This window comes from Zonotrichia leucophrys, chromosome 4, assembly GCF_028769735.1.
Source record: "Zonotrichia leucophrys gambelii isolate GWCS_2022_RI chromosome 4, RI_Zleu_2.0, whole genome shotgun sequence".
Taxonomy (NCBI): Eukaryota; Metazoa; Chordata; class Aves; order Passeriformes; family Passerellidae; genus Zonotrichia; species Zonotrichia leucophrys.
In genome coordinates, this window is record NC_088173.1 from 53,175,050 (window position 1) to 53,191,070 (window position 16,021).

Below are 16,021 nucleotides of genomic sequence, written 5' to 3' on the forward strand. Positions count from 1 at the left end.
TTCATTGCTAGGTTTTCCATAGGTGGAAGCAATGAGGCTTGATTCTAATACCAAAATGCAGAAGTGAGACCAACATTTTAGTTTTGTTCCTGCATGCTGAAAATTTATTATGAAACAACATATATTTAAGATGTAAGTATGAAACATCCATAAATTCAGAAGCTTTGACCTTAATAATATTCTGTGAAGTTATTCACATTGTACTCAAACTGTTAAAATAAAATATTTTATCTTTAAAACTTGATGAAGTGGTAGCTAGCCTAGAATCTGGGGAAATAAGCAACACGAAAAGAGGGTACAGGGCTTTTGAAAAAGAGTAAATACAAAAGAATTGAAAGCAGAATTATTTGATTTACCTAAATATTAAGCAGAAAATTACTGAATATATTGACAAATAGCACTGAGGGGAATTCAGTTAACTGAATTCAAAGTTAAGAGAAGTGTTAAACTTAGGGAAGATGATAGCAGATGCAGTCCCAAGTACAGAGATCTCCATCTTTTAACATGCAGTACTTCAAATAGCAAATTATTAAACCATCAGGCAGTTTAATGTTCTAGGGGAGAATCATGCATGGCACAATATTCCTTCGAAATGATATCCTCCTGGGGATTTAGACTTAAATATATGGTTTGAATGTTTTCACTGTAGAAATAAGATGAAAATTATCAGATCCTCTTAAGCAGAAGAGATTATGAAAGAAAACACTTGAGATTAGAACAGCACTATGAAATTTCACTTGTGTATTATATAAATAGCTGGTTTTAAACCACTACACCAGATCTGTTTATACAGAGTGTGCTTGCTGAAAGATTCCCAAGAGGAATGACAGCACCCACTGCCCAAAATACACACACTATTTAGACCATCAAGGGTGCTTGTGCTCCACTCTTTAATAAGATAACTCTACCTCATTAAATCCTAAATACATCCCAGACAGGACTGGAATACTTATATTGAATCAGGGAATTTATAGGAGTCAGTTAATTCCTTTAAATTGGATCTAACAGTTCAGAAGATGCCACTTCCCATTCTTGGGCTTTTCTTGGGTTTTCATGTTTCCAACACACTCCACATTCCCTCATTTATCACATAATTCAGTAAAGATTTAGTTGCTCATAGAGTCATAGAATATGTTGAGTTGGAAGGGACCCATCATGATCATTGAATCCAACTCCTGGCCCTGCACAGGACATCCCAAGGATCACACCATGTGCCTGAGAGCATTGTCCAGATGCTTCTTGAACTCATGCAGGCTTTGCGCTGAGACCCTTTCCCTGGGGAGCCTGTTCCAAAGCTCAATCAGCTTCTGGGTGAAAAACCTTTTCCTGATATCCAACCTAGACCTCCCATGAATATAAACAAATGAAATAGTTCCAAAAGGAAAGCTGCAGACATTAATTCAGTTATATTTTCTCCCCAAATACAGCTTTAAGATTAATCTGATCACTAGAAGATGTGAACGAGAAATCACCTTCTCAGGTCTGAAGGAAGGGAAGGAAGATTTGATAAACTGCATATACAAAACACATTTCTTTTGTTATTCTTACTTTCCTCTGTTATACTTTTCACTGCTGTATCACCTGCAAATGGACATATTCTTGTGCTCCTGAAGTTAATCACAGAATGTTTTCTATAGGATAGCTGAAAGCAGAAATATTTATCTGCTTGCTAGAATCTAACATACTGCTGTCGGTCTACACTCTTCTTTACACGGATAACTTTAATAAATGTAGTGTTAGTTTTGCTCCTGAATAAATGCTGTTTATTCTACCTCTTTTCACCACTTACTGAATTCTACTTGCAGGACTAGGTCTTTATTTTGAGTATTGCTAGGGATCTGCTCTTTAAAGAATTCAGTGGTAAATTGCCTTGCTAATGGAAAATTACTCTGTAAACTAAACAGCATCTACTTGTGCTTCATTAAAAAGCCTTTTCTATCCAGCTGATTTAATAATGACATTAGCAACATTGTATTTGCAGCTCCATTAAAAGACAGACATGACTTCTAGCTCTGATTTTACCTTTACTGTCTTTTCTTGGTAAAAGAGCAAAAGGAGTTGGTGGGCTCAGTTATAATTCCAGGCCCCTGCTGACCTGGGCATATTCCAGGCCATGTGTCAGCATGTTCAGCAATAAACTGGAGGAGAGGCTGGTGCAGGGGCATTGCTCAGGGACAGGCTGGGCACCAGGTGGTTGGAGGTGAACAACTGTCCTCACTTACATCACTTCCTTTTCTTGGATTTCATTTCTCTCTCATTTTTCTTTTAATTTCAATTTATTATTTTTATTTATTTCAAGTTATTTAAGCTGCTCTTATCTCAATCCATGAGTTTCCTTGCTTTTACCCTCCCAATTCCCTTCCCCCCATCCTCCTGCAGGGGAAGTGAGCAAAGAGCTGTGTGATGCTTAGTTGCTGGCTGGACTTAAACCACGAAAAGGTTTTACTAGCCACAGCTACAAATGGTACCATTCTCACAGGACTTCTGATCTCAGTGCCCTGAAAACTCCTCTGACACAATACAGAGTGTTTGCCATCCAGTTTCAGCAAGTTTTGTTTGTAATACAGAAGCTTTTCAAATTTGTCTTACAATATTTTGTATTCTTTTTGTGACTAAATGACTCATTTGTGTGTCTTCTCCAATGCCTGGGGGATGATACCCACCTGAATTGTCCTTAAACACTCTCCCAAAGGCTTTTGCCAACACAGCCAGGACACTCTGCTACATGGACTCAGCCTGAGTCAGTTTTGCTCTGCTGTTATGTTCTGACACTGCTTCTATTCAGGAAGCAAAAGGAAATATTTTGGCCTGCCTTTTCCAGTTTTTGATTAAGAACTGGAATTTTTCACTTCTGTTACTTGTATTCTTAGAAACCTTTTCAAAACGTGTTTTGCGATACATGAAATCTTCTTTTGCTTTTTCATTTGTCTGAGTAAAGGCTGATTTTAAGTAACTGCATAAAAACATGTGTTCCATCCTAGCAGGGTGGCAGTACCAAAAACTAGAATACAGAGACACTAACAACTGTTCAATATAGCTTTTTTCCAAGCTTTCTGTACCTCTGCACATGACAGTTTAGCAGCTGATAGCACAGGGATGTAAAAGAAAACAATGTTTTCCAGTGATGTCTGGTGGCCAGCAAAGCTCTCTGGAAAGGGGTATATCTGTGACAAACACAGCTCTCAATATAGATCTCAAGAGGGAAATTTTTGCAGGTTCTTACTGGATCAGAAAAAATATGGAAGATTACTTCACTTAAAATTTACCATCAATTTACATGTTTCAAGTGCTAGTTATCACTGTGTTTACCCATATTTTTATATGTGACTTTGAACATGTTTACAGTAAGAAGAAATAATCCCCATATGCAATGCTTAGATAATCCTTCTAATATGAAAAATCTTTTCCAATCATTTAAATTGAGCATACAGGCAGACACCTGTGGAAGGGGCTAGCAGCGGGCCTGTTAGCTAAAGGAGCAAGAAGTAAGAAGAAGAAGAAGCTGATAAGGAGCTTTCTCCAAGGCCGTAACCAAGGAGATCGAGAGAAAGAAGATAAGAGCATTCTGCAGCTGGACGAAGCGATTTTAGAAAGTTAGGTGGAGTCAGAGTAACTTTTCACCAATGGCATGATATTGAATTATTGTGGCCAATAGCTAAGGTAGAAGAAGGGTAAACAACTGGAAAGTGTATAAAAGATCAGCCATTTTCATTAATAAACTGTTGCCAAGTGTTACCAACTGAGACTACTTGTGGTCTCTGCTTTATGTCGTGACCGCCTCGACTGCGACAGACACCTACTCCAAAAAGAGAGATGAGCCTTGCCTGGATTACTGGTAATTAATACAGTTGTAACATCCCTTGGGCCATGCACAATAAGTTCAAATTTCATGGTTTGCAATCTTGTAGTCACAGTATAGAACAAACATACAACCAATTTGTATTTAAATCTCCCAGACACACAGTTTTGCCTGGCAAGCTGAAGATGTGTTCAGATGAGGGAGTGGGGAATCAGAATAGAGAAATGTGACAAAAATTTAAAGGAATTTTAGGATGTTCCCTCCAAAATGTACTGGAAAATGCTCAATCATCTCCCTGTTCCCTTATCCTTTTTTGACAGAGGCATCCTAGTGTGCTACCTCTGTGAAAAATGATAGAAATTCACCACAATGTATGCAACTATATTTGGCCCTGATATGAGAAAAAGTAAACAGAACTTCTCCAGTACTTCCTCAATTTGTGTGAATGTGCAGAATTTACTGCTTGCTTGATTTACCATCTGGATTGGAAGCTAAGCAGGCAATTATTGTAAACTAGCACCTGAAAAAGCTACACTACTCTAAACATTTTTCATAGAAAAGTCCTTAGCAAGTTTATAGTAAAAATTTACACATCAATTGACACACATTTCATAGCTGATGCTGTGAGAAATAGAAGTCATTGCCAAGATTAAAATGCACAAAAATCAAATGCAAATGCAAAATCCTATTGCATTTCTTAAAGAGAGCAAAGCAGTTATTTAAAATACCACTTTCGTATGGAGCTACAAAATTTAATATTCTGTCTGAACAACTTTTATATAGACAGAAGCTAAAAATATGAGTTCCTTAGAACTATTTATGCAAGTTTAACAGAATGGGGGTTTTATTTGTAAACATGAGTTTAAAAGGATGCAATGTTATGATTTTATTAAAGAGGTTAAATTTTCCCAATTTTCTAGGTGTTAAATGCAGCTCACCAGTTAATTATTCCTTTTTTTAAAATTAAAACAATATTCAGTAGTCTCTGATCTCTGATTTTTCCAGCATTTTCCATATCAAAACTTTACTTCAGTCACAGAATAGCTTTCCCATTACCAAAAGCAGCTGTGTTGTATAAGCTTCCCAGGAAGAAGCCAAAATCCACTTTTTAAAGAGATTTTTTTTTTTTTGCTTTTTGATTGATAGGGTTCTTATGCTTAGGAACCATATTTCTAGTTCTTATCCACTTGTTTGCATCACTTGTTTCTACCTTTCTACCACTTGTTTTCTACCCTGTGGTTACCCTGCCAAGAGAAAAAAGCATATTCTTTACTGTCCTTTAGTTTTTCAGCTAATGGGGGTTTTCTTGTAAATATTCTCTATTTCCATCAACTGCCAAAGAGACCTTCTTAGCACCTGCTCACTGGTCCTGAAAATTGATTATCAGAATTGTACATAGTCGTATTAATAATGTCACTGTACAGTATTTTGCCAGAGTATTAATAATTCTCTCTCTCTGCTGGCAATTATTTACCTATTTCACACCAAGAATAATTTTGCTTTTTACAGCACAAGGCACTGGTGACTCCTAGACATGCTGTGATCAACTGACATTTACAGATCTTATCACCTTCAGTCATTTCCAGAAGATGTGATCTCCCTAAATCTAACGGTAAAATTCCAATAGTGTGTGATGTGGCCCAAACAATCTGATTCCTGGATCTACTAAGAACCTAACACTTATGTTGATTCAGGACTCTGAATCAACATATAGGATTATCAGTTTCAAGGATCAGGCCAAAGGAAATTCAGGCTCATTCTATGTAAAGAATTTCTGATAAGAAGTGTAAGTTTACAAGGGTATAAGGTTTGCCAGATAAGACTGAACACATGCACTGAATCCAGATGACCTGGGCATCCAAATAATGTAAATGCAAGTCAAAATCAGAGTTGATTCAGGTAATCTTTTGGCAAGGGGATGCAGTTGCTCTGTAGTATTTTTTAAGGCTCCAAAATAGATCCCTTTGCTCTGTTTTCAGCTACAGAAGTTTTTCTTCTACCAGAAAAAGGAAACACTGCACTTTCTTGCACTCAAATTTTTCCCACTTTCCCACCACCTTACCCAGGGGATAGGTAGCTAACAGCAAGGTGGCTTGCAACTGAGCAAGGGTGCCTTCTACCATTCCCATTACATTACTGGTTGCTCCACAGCAAGTCAAATTTAACATATTAGTTCATTTCTTCGTGACATCAGAATGTTATCAAAATCACTCTCTCCTGATCATGTTGAGGAAAGTTGTTGACAAGTTCTCTACCTGGCAGAGTAAGATAATGTCACAGCGATAAATGTCACCCCATTCTAGAAAGGAATTAAGGGCAAAATGCTCTTCTACCACCTGCCCTCCCTAATGTGATCTCAGAAAACAGTGCATTTAAAAAACATCTACAAACCCCAAACAAAAGAACACAACCCAACATCTCAACAAATATCAGTTCAACACATCAGATTACAGTGCAAACAGAAAGAAAAATGAAATAGAATAATGGACTAATTAAATCTCACTGATTAATTTGTTAATGGAAGGCATTTAAGCATGATAAGATGAGGCTAAAATTAAGAATCTACATTTTGAGTACTTTAATGAAAAAAAGAAGACATTTGAAATGGAAGATATTTTTTTAAACATTTGAATTCATGAAGTTTGACCTGAACACATATTAGGAATCTATCTGCAAGGGCATTGCCCAAATTCTTAGTCTCATTCGTACCAATAAAAACATAGCAGCATTTCACCGGGTAGATCTGTCTCCAGTAAAATACTTTGAACACTCTTTACATTACAGAAAAACTTGAAGTCTTCAGTTATATTAAAAATTACCAGTACTAGCAGCTGTTATTCTCTTTAAGCACCAAATATTCTCGTCTTGACATTCTCAGGGAACTTTCAACTTAGTAAGCTGTTTGTCAGAGACTAATGTAAGATGAAGTAGAAGCCATTATTCATTAAAAACAGATGCATTTTTATGAAAAGAAAAGCCTACATGTGTGCATTTCACCTAAACATTATCCATAACATAAGAATAAAATAATACAAGTTTAAAAAGCTCTCAGTATCATTAACATTTAGACAATTTTGAAACAAATAAACAGAAGGTTAAATAAAATGAATAGATGGATTACAAAGATACAAAGCAAAACTGAATTATGTGAATGTTTTTCTTGATGAGTGCTCAACACTGCAATGGAATTTCCTTTATTAAATTCCACTTCACACTGACATAACTCCATATGTAAGTTATAATGGAGAAGCCACAACCAGCATTGTTCCCAACACAGCCTCTTTCAATTCCTCTCTCTTTAGGCAGAAAGGAATTAATAAAAATTACAAGACAAATTATCCAGGCTTAAAGAACAAAGGATTGACCACTGTTTTTCTGGGTTATTCATGATGCTGAGGGGACTGCACATCACTTCCAGAGAAAAAGAATGCAGGACATGTCCTTCAGCCACCACCACACCTCCACAGCACATTAATGGGGAAGGAGGGACTGCGCAGCACAGCAGAGCATGATGAATGATATAAATCCCTCTGAGAGGACACAACTCTGGGCGTTCCCTTAACTTATATATGGAATTGTTTGATCAAGGATTATTCTGCAGGAAAGCCTTATTTTGGCAATGTTTTTAGCATGGTATTCCTACAAATCCAGAGCCTACATCTCCAAAGAATCCCTGCCAGATTTCAGGTGTTCCAAAGCAATGCCATGCACTTACCTGCCCCCATGATGAGCCCTGGTGCAGTGTCCTTGGTGTGCACTGTGCCTGACACATAGGGGTTGTCTGCCCACCGCAGATGCAGGTGCAGGTGACAATCAGGCTTGTGGGGGAAGAAGCAGAGAACACGTTTTAAAAATCGCCGCTACCAATAATGCTCCTAGAATAAATGAAAGCCCAGACAGGGAGCAGCTTCAGCAATGTATGTCTTCATAAAAGAAAAATAATGGCTGCTTCCCATGGAGCCAAATTCCAGTCTGAAGTATCAGTCTTCACTTTATATCAAGAGTCTCTGGTGATGTCTGCATAGTGTGTCAATGTCTCAACAAAAAGATTTCCAAACTCAATGAAGTCAGCATTATTATACAAACCTCCTTCTGACAGGATAATTGCTTAAAAATTTTAACTAACTGCAACAAGTATTGCATGTTTGTTGGTCCCAGGTAAATAGTAAAGTTATTATTAAAAACAACTGTTTGGGCTGAAATGCCTTTTTTAGTAAAAAAGTGGCATGAAAAATAGCACAATGACTTTAGGACACATCATGTCTCCTTGCTAAGCAACTTACTGCTTCTTGCCCTTTGTGCAGCGCACTCAAAGGTCAAATTGTTCACAGCAATGTGACCAGGAGCTTTACCAGGGGCCAGCTGCCAGCTCTGCCTGGGAGCTGCTGCCACTGCCATTGTCCCACTCATCTCAGACTGATCTGCACCAGACCCTGCAGGCTGGAGCCCTGCAGCACAGCCTTGAACTCTCCAAAAGGGAGCCAGCAGCTCCAGCCCTTCACTTCTGCCATGGGGAGAGGGAGTAAAGCTCTGGCAGTGGCAGGACTACAACATTTATTTTGCCCACCAATGCAGAGCTTTGACTCCCCAGGAGCAGAGAGTCAGTGGGAAAAATATAAGGCTTTCAGTACAGCCTTGCAAATAATAAAATACTATGGGCACTTGGGACATCTAAACAAACAGAAATAATATCTTACAAAAAGAAAGGAATACTTTATGCAAGTTACCATGGTATTCATTTTCAAGGAACTGTCAGGAGCTCCCTTTAATAGGTAACCAAAGGTTACCTTGGTTTACTATGAAACAAAAATATGAAGAGATGGAAAGAGAAAAATTATTGGTAATCTGTGTTTGAGTCATGATGTGCCTCATATATCCAGTCACAAATGACTGCCATGATTATTCTAAACTGGGTTGTATGGTTGACACCCAAGAAATGTGCCCTCTTTGTGTCAAAGTGATCTCAAATATGAAATGCAGTGCACTAGAAAGCCCTGACTCCTCACTCTACATGATGACTGGACTAAGAGCCTGTGGAACCCCAGACCATGCAATGCAAGCCCACTTCCCTGCTAGTTTGGCTGCTAAACTTGGCACAAAGCTCTTGAGCTGTTGGAACTACTGCACACCCTACCATGCAGGTAATTCTTGCAGACTTTAAAGGGAGGATACACCAAAAAGAGCCACTTACAGGTTTGCAGTTGGTGGGTTTGCCGTTCATATCAATGTCTGGAGGGTTTAGAAAATCCCAGTCACGGCCTTTGTTGTAGGTTATCAGGGTTGTAACTTTCCCATCAATTTTCTGGTTGGCCAAAAAGACTCCTTTTACACCTCTGACCTGAAGCATAGAGAAGAAAAGTTAATATCCAGCACATACACGTTTTTTTCAACAAGGATTATCCCTGATTAGCTGCTCTTTTGTGGCTCTGAACTGTGTATCTCAGGTAGTTTCTCCTGGAAACTGAAAGTGGATGATACCTTAAAAAAATATGAGGAAGGCAAAAATATAAGAGGAAAGGGAGAAAGGGGGAATGCAAGGACAATTACAAACTGATTTTTATTTCTAAATGTATTTTAAAAGTTCTCTCCATGTCAGAAGGCTAATTGAAATACATGTTTAATATAGCAAAACACATTAATTTATATAGCAAAATATAAAAATTATGGTAGCATGGTCTCACCAATAAAATTTCCCCATTTTCTTTAAATATGGACATCTTTAAAATGCTGTTCTACAAATGATGAAAGCAATTTTTAACAACCATCTAACTTTTAACGTGAATTTCTGTGCCCATATCACACAAATATGTTACAATAACACAACCCAGTATCATATCCTTTAAAATAACACTGATTTGGGAAGCACTGTTGTCCTTTGCAGGAAATTAATACAGGCAGTTCTGAGGAAGACACATTGAGGGCTGAATCACCCTCTCAACCATCTGAAATGCTTCCACACTCCACCCTTCACCAGTTTAACACATGGAGAAAAAAATAATAACAAAAAATGACCCTCTTCTCCTGGCCTGTTATTTTATTTCAAAACAGCCTGTATTAGAAAATTACTGCAAGTCAAAGTGTCAGAGTTAATGGGTATAATTTTAGAAGCAGCCTGACAGTAATTATAACTTAATATGTTTAGTTCTAGCCCTAACATTTAAATTATTAACATATTAATGTATATTCCACCCATGGGCACAAAATAAGGTCTTCTATTAAAAGTGAAGGTTTCCTTAAGAGTGCTCTTGGTTCCCTTGCCACTATTTATAAGACTTCCTGAATTTTTGGAAAATTCTGGACAACATATATAAACTGATACACATTTCCTGCACAGTACAGCTTGCTTATCTCCTTGGGTGCTGACTCTTAGCAAAACTGAACCATTCATTACAAATAAATGCACAAGACAGATAGCTCTTTGAATGATCAGGAATATTTGCCTCCTGATAACATGATGCACTTCTGAACTTTTCTTTTTCATTTGAAATATTTACTGTTCCTTTCTTTTCCAACTGCCAGGTCTTAACTCCATTTAACATTCATTTAGCAGAAGTCTGCATTGAAGGTGAAAAGCAGGCATCCCTACCAGCAGGCTACAGATTGGATACTCACTGTTTATAAATACAGGAAGGAACTGATCCAAACCTACAGAGAAAGTGAATGTTCTGCTGGTTATTGTAAGAGCCTAGAACTTGGAAATACATATATAAGTTTATATAAAAAATTCTGTATAAACATTTAAATACTCTACTTTCTCACAAGCTTCTTCTTTCTCAAATCCTGTGCATATGTGATTGGGTTACCTATCCAGGATGCTGAAAGTTCAGAACCACCTTCAAGTCAAACATACCATAAAAGTCAACTATTTGCAGTGCAGGTGAGAAAAGGAAAGGAGGATAAGAAATTATGAACCTGCTTTCTTTACTTTCAAAGCATTTTAATCTTGCTGGGGATTTTTTACATAGTCTACCTTCAAGAGACAGTTCAGCCATGAAAAGCCTGGCAGTTCAAATATTTATGTGGGAAGGCAGACTTGGGGTAAAATTTCTGTGCATGTCTTCCTTCCAGTAAACACAATATTAAATATTTAAACAATAATTAGATCAGAAACTGCAACTGAGGTTTCCCTCTTAATCTGTGGATGGCAACACCAGTGCTGCATCATGATTATTTTTGTTTCTCCTCTCTTTCCCTTTCCCACCCACTCGTTTAATGAATATTTAATAATTCCATATAATCATCAAATAGGAGTCAGGCTAAAATTTTCTCCATTGCCACTCCCATCTCTAATCTAACCAAGCTCTAGGGTAACTTCTCCTCTCTAGAACATGGGACATAAGTGTTTGAATCTATCAAACACTTATCTATCTATTGAAAGGTTATGAAAACATTTCTTCCAGTGTCTCAGTTAACTTCTCTCACTGCTGCTTTAAAAGATAAAAGCCAACCAGCACTTCACAGCAGTTGCACTTTGAATGAAAGGCATAAACCCTGCTTGAAATAATAAATAGGTTTCAGGCATCTATCTTCAGAGCAAGTTCAGAAATATCATGTGCGGAGTGGTGCATTAATCTAAAACCCAATAACTAACACAAAATTATGGTGTGTAAAAAATGGCATCTTTAACACATCCCACCCCTGCTGTAGCATTTTCCATTTCATTTGTCCTGTGGCCTATACAAATACACACCTGACTCTGTAAATACTGGAAATGAAGTGTGTCTAATCTATCTCCTGGATTAGACTGTGATGCCAAGGCACTCAAATTCCTCTGTACATTCTACTCCTTGACTTAGTTCCCTAATCTAAAATTGCAAGATAAGTATCTTTCCATCAAGAAAGGAAAAGATTCACATTAACAGTAAGTTGCTATGGAAAAGAAGACATTTCAACATTGTGCAGTGCTCAGTTACTCAGATGAACAGTCCAGGAGCCACTCAAGACAGCTGAACAGGAGGAAATTCAAAGCACCTTTCTGCTGATTTTTTTGAACTTTGAGCTTAGTTCTCAGAGTACCCATTTTGTTAAACAGTTCAGGGGATAGCTGTTCCCCAGTACACTTAGAAAAGCGCTTTGTACCTTATAAAATTATTTCCTGAGACTTTCTGCTGTGACTTATTAATTGCTCCTTGTTACATTTCTGATATTTCATGCCAACAATATTCTGTTTTAGTTGGTAGCAAGAAGCACAGTTCAGATGTCCCACTGTGTTTATTAGCAGCAGTTACTGAAATGTAGAAATTATTGCTATATCATATATGTTTGTGACTAAAATTTAAATATATACAATTTGTTTGGGGAAAAAAGGCATGAAGAAAGTGTACTGCAACTCATGTAGTTCTTGTCTACATAAGGAGTCACAGCAGGAACCAATGCAGATGTATTGCATTAGTATGCCCATTCTGCAAATATGTTTATGTCAAATTTGTGAGTCCTTCACACTGGCAGCACTTGACACAATTTCAAGGACATGCTCCTTGTATACCATCACATAATTCAGAGGCATGCTCCTTTTGGACAGTCATGTAGGGTTTAATTTTTTTTTCTTCTCTTCTTTAAACAAGTATTTGTAAATTGCTCCCTTTTAGGTGTGAAACATGAGAAGAAATATGGTGCAAAAAAAGATAAAGCATAGAAAAGAAAATTAATACAGACGGGCAGATACCTATTAAAAATTTTATGGTATATGTACAAGTAAAAGATTAAGTGCAGTCAGAAGATAACAAAGATGAACAGCACAAATTTTAAGGAGAATTACACACTGGCAAAAAGAGAAATTTTCCACCACCGAGGACTGTCTCTGTTCTGCACTGAAGGTTCCCCTCCCCAAGATGGGATACTTGCATTAAAATGCTCAAAAGAGAAAACCAAGATTAGATTTAAAAAATCCCATCCTCAAGGGCTGCAATATGTGTTTTATTTATTAGCAATTTTATACTGAGTAAACAACGCACACATTATGAGCACTTGATCCCATTCTAGTAAACAAGATGAGCACTAATTATTTATCATGCAAGCTATCTAGAAGCCATCAGTGCTCTCCTATAAAGCAACTCAATTTCAAAAATAGCTTAAAAGAATTGAATTGTATGGCTCCATGTGTATTTTCCTTATCATGTGTACATTTTCTTTTTAATGTAACCCTACAAATTGATCCAGCACACAATAAACTACAATTGCATTATCTAATATGCCCTCGGCAACATTGGCAAATTATTAAACAATCAGCGTAACTGAATTAAGTTAATAATTCTTGTAGACAAAAGGATAGCCAGGGGTAGCATCTCTGTACAACTTATCTGAAATTACATGCTACAGGTGGTGCAAGGAGCAGAGATTGCACCTGACTGCTTTTTAGCTTTGCTTGGTCACAGGGCTGCCCAAGAGTAAAACGCTGCAAATTAATGCTATCGATAAATCACCATGTGGGAACGTGGCTACACACAATGTGTAGCTTCACTCATTAGGAAGCCTCATTTCTAAAAAGGTTGAGTCTAGAAAATAATCACTAGTAATGAGAGACCTTTTTGTTTTACCACAGCCATTTAGAAAGAAAAAGCTAAAGAAAGATGGAGGAGATAAGGAGGAAGAAAGCACTATCATTTTCCCCCTCCAAGAAGAGTCTAATTACAGCCATTTAACAGTTCTGTCAGTGTGTGCCTTGTATCCAGAATTACTACAAACCTTTGCCAAAGAAGTCTGGTGCACCTTTAAAGTTTTGTTTGTTTTTTTTTTTTTAAATTAACACCAGGCAAATTACATGTAATGGGACAAACTGAGTCAGACCAAAGCCAGTTTAAAGCTCTGATAACAGCCAGAAAGAACAAAACTAGAGCAAATGTTACATTGAAATTCATTACACTGAAATTCCATTCCCTAAACAGGAATGGAATTGATAACAGCCTCTGATACTCTTCCAAAACACTATAGTCTTTTATTTTGCCAAGTGCGCTGATGTTAAAATACAAGATAGATTTGTTTACAGCCGAGTTGGTCTCATAGAAAATGCTGTTGGCACAACATGTACTGAAAGCAAGTGAATTTGCTGTCCAATATCTAATTTTGTTGGCTCTTAGCCTTTCAGAGCTCACACAACCTAGCACAAGGCTTGCAGGATTACTACTTAAAACCCTACTGGCTAAAAGATGTCCAGCTCTTAAGCCAGGAAAAGCACCAGTGAGTCACCTAGAAGAAAAAAGCTGTACATAGACAGCTGCATAACTTCTTACTTCAAGAATAAATTGTGCTGCCAGATTCACTTTTCAATATCTTAAAGAGAACTTAGTTTTGGATTTGCACATCCATAGAAACCCATCCCAAGAATCTAGTTAGAGTACACAACACATTGGTAGGTCAAGAGGGAAATATGTAAGTAGTAACAATGTGCTACAAATAAGACAGAAATCCTAGACTTTCTATTTAAATACAACTGTGAAAATACATTACTTAAAATTAATTATACTCATAATAAAAAAAAAATCCTCCCCACAGACTACACATAATGGGAAATATAAAGACCTACCTCCAGAATATCTATCAGGACATTCTCTTCTGGCTGCTTCGTGCTCCGTACATTCTCCAGCAGGATGGAGTAGTAAACACCTTGTGGGTCAGACTGGTACAGGTTGTATGTGTCTGTCTGGTACCACTCCTGTACAGCCACAAACACCTGGTTTTCATCTGTGCTGATTATCTGTAAGTCCTGCAGGAAAATAAGATACATAATGACTGATTTTTTACATAATTTCTATAGTACAAACAGTGAGTTGGTCAGGAGTGTTTAATACTGGGGGGGAGGGGAAACATCTGAATGTTTAAAAACAATAACCTCCCAAAATAATGCTAATCAGCATGCCTATCCCAGTGCTCCAAAGTGGTTCCTCACTGCCTTCTGACTGTAGTGCAAACTGCCTTAGTGAAGGAAAAAATCATGAATGTGCAATATCTGTACTCTGCTTTGACTTCAGCAGGAAATGATTTCTTGAAAGGAAAAATAGGGAAAGGAAAAAAAAAACCCAAGTGACTGACTTTCTAAAATCTGGATAAGAGTCAATGGAAGAATGAAACAACATTAACAAAGGTAATCTAAAAAATAATCTTCAAGTAATAGAGAAATGAAAATCAGGTAAAAAATAGCATAGCACAAAGAGGATAAGATACATTGTACAGCAGTTCACATGGGATATAGCACTTACCATGCACACAGCTCATGTGCATTGCAGTAGATTACATTAATTTGTCTATCTATGTCTACACAACCACTTAAATATTCAACAGTAATAACAGGAGAGTCAATATTCTGCATTCATTTCCCAAGAATTTCAGGCATGGATATTGCTACATCTTGCTTTCAGTTTTCCCAGCTTCTTCACTCCAAATGTCTCAGACAAAAAAAAAAAATGCACAGCTGGGGAAAATAATTTAACGCTAATATCAAACAGAAGAAATAAATCAGGAAATAAAACACTGAACTAAGCTTACGAAGGAGAATAAAGGGACATGAGTTGGCAACATGATTTGGCAGTACAAAGGCAGATGTTGGGGCTGTGTAAGAAATGACATCAGAAATGACAGAGACTGGAAGCTTGTAAACTCTTCATAACCTTGGAACTTAACTGGGATATTGCATTCAGTTCTGGTCACCTTATTACTGGGAAAGTACTAAGGCAAAGGAGTGAATATTAAATAAAGTTACCAGAATATCAAGACAATATGAATTTAGGATTAATTGGATTAAAAATGAAAAAAAAAAAGAAAACAACTTTGTAGAACTCAAGGAGACAAACCAGCTTCATAAGAATCCAGTTAAGACTGAAGAAAGAGTGAGTAACAGAGGAACACTGAGTACTCAGCAAAGCACGGCGGTCACACTGTAGGCAATATGCACAGTGACTGAGACACTTAGATTAAAAAAAGACATGTATAGAAGTAAAATAATGCAAAGGAAAGATTTTTAATATGAACAGAGGAGGCTTATTAAATACTAATAGTTTAGTTAAATTTAAAGTATTTTTGCATATGTGAGACATCTCAACACAAAGGAATTTAAGTGAAGTTTCCTATCAATGACAGCTCAATGCTGTTTCCAAAGACTCTCATTTGAACTTTGTAGTAAAGTAGATTTTTGTTTAGCATCCCAGGAATAGTTCTATTTTTCCTTTTTTTTTTTTTTTTTTTTTTGGGTACTGAAAAATTACTCCAAAGCAGAGAGTTCTGCCAGAA

At 37.1% G+C, this 16,021-nt stretch overlaps 1 protein-coding gene across 7 annotated transcripts in view; it reads right to left on the reverse strand.

Moving 5' to 3' along the window:
- Positions 1-16,021, reverse strand: part of SORCS2 (sortilin related VPS10 domain containing receptor 2) — a 538,682-nt gene that overhangs the window by 64,501 nt on the left and 458,160 nt on the right. For all 7 annotated transcript variants that reach the window (XM_064711730.1, XM_064711728.1, XM_064711726.1 and 4 more), the window contains exons 9-11: positions 14,322-14,501; positions 8,991-9,137; positions 7,515-7,617 (exon numbers count right to left, since the gene is read on the reverse strand). In XM_064711730.1, the coding sequence (XP_064567800.1) occupies positions 7,515-7,617; positions 8,991-9,137; positions 14,322-14,501 (430 nt within the window). The remainder of the gene's footprint in view (positions 1-7,514; positions 7,618-8,990; positions 9,138-14,321; positions 14,502-16,021) is intronic.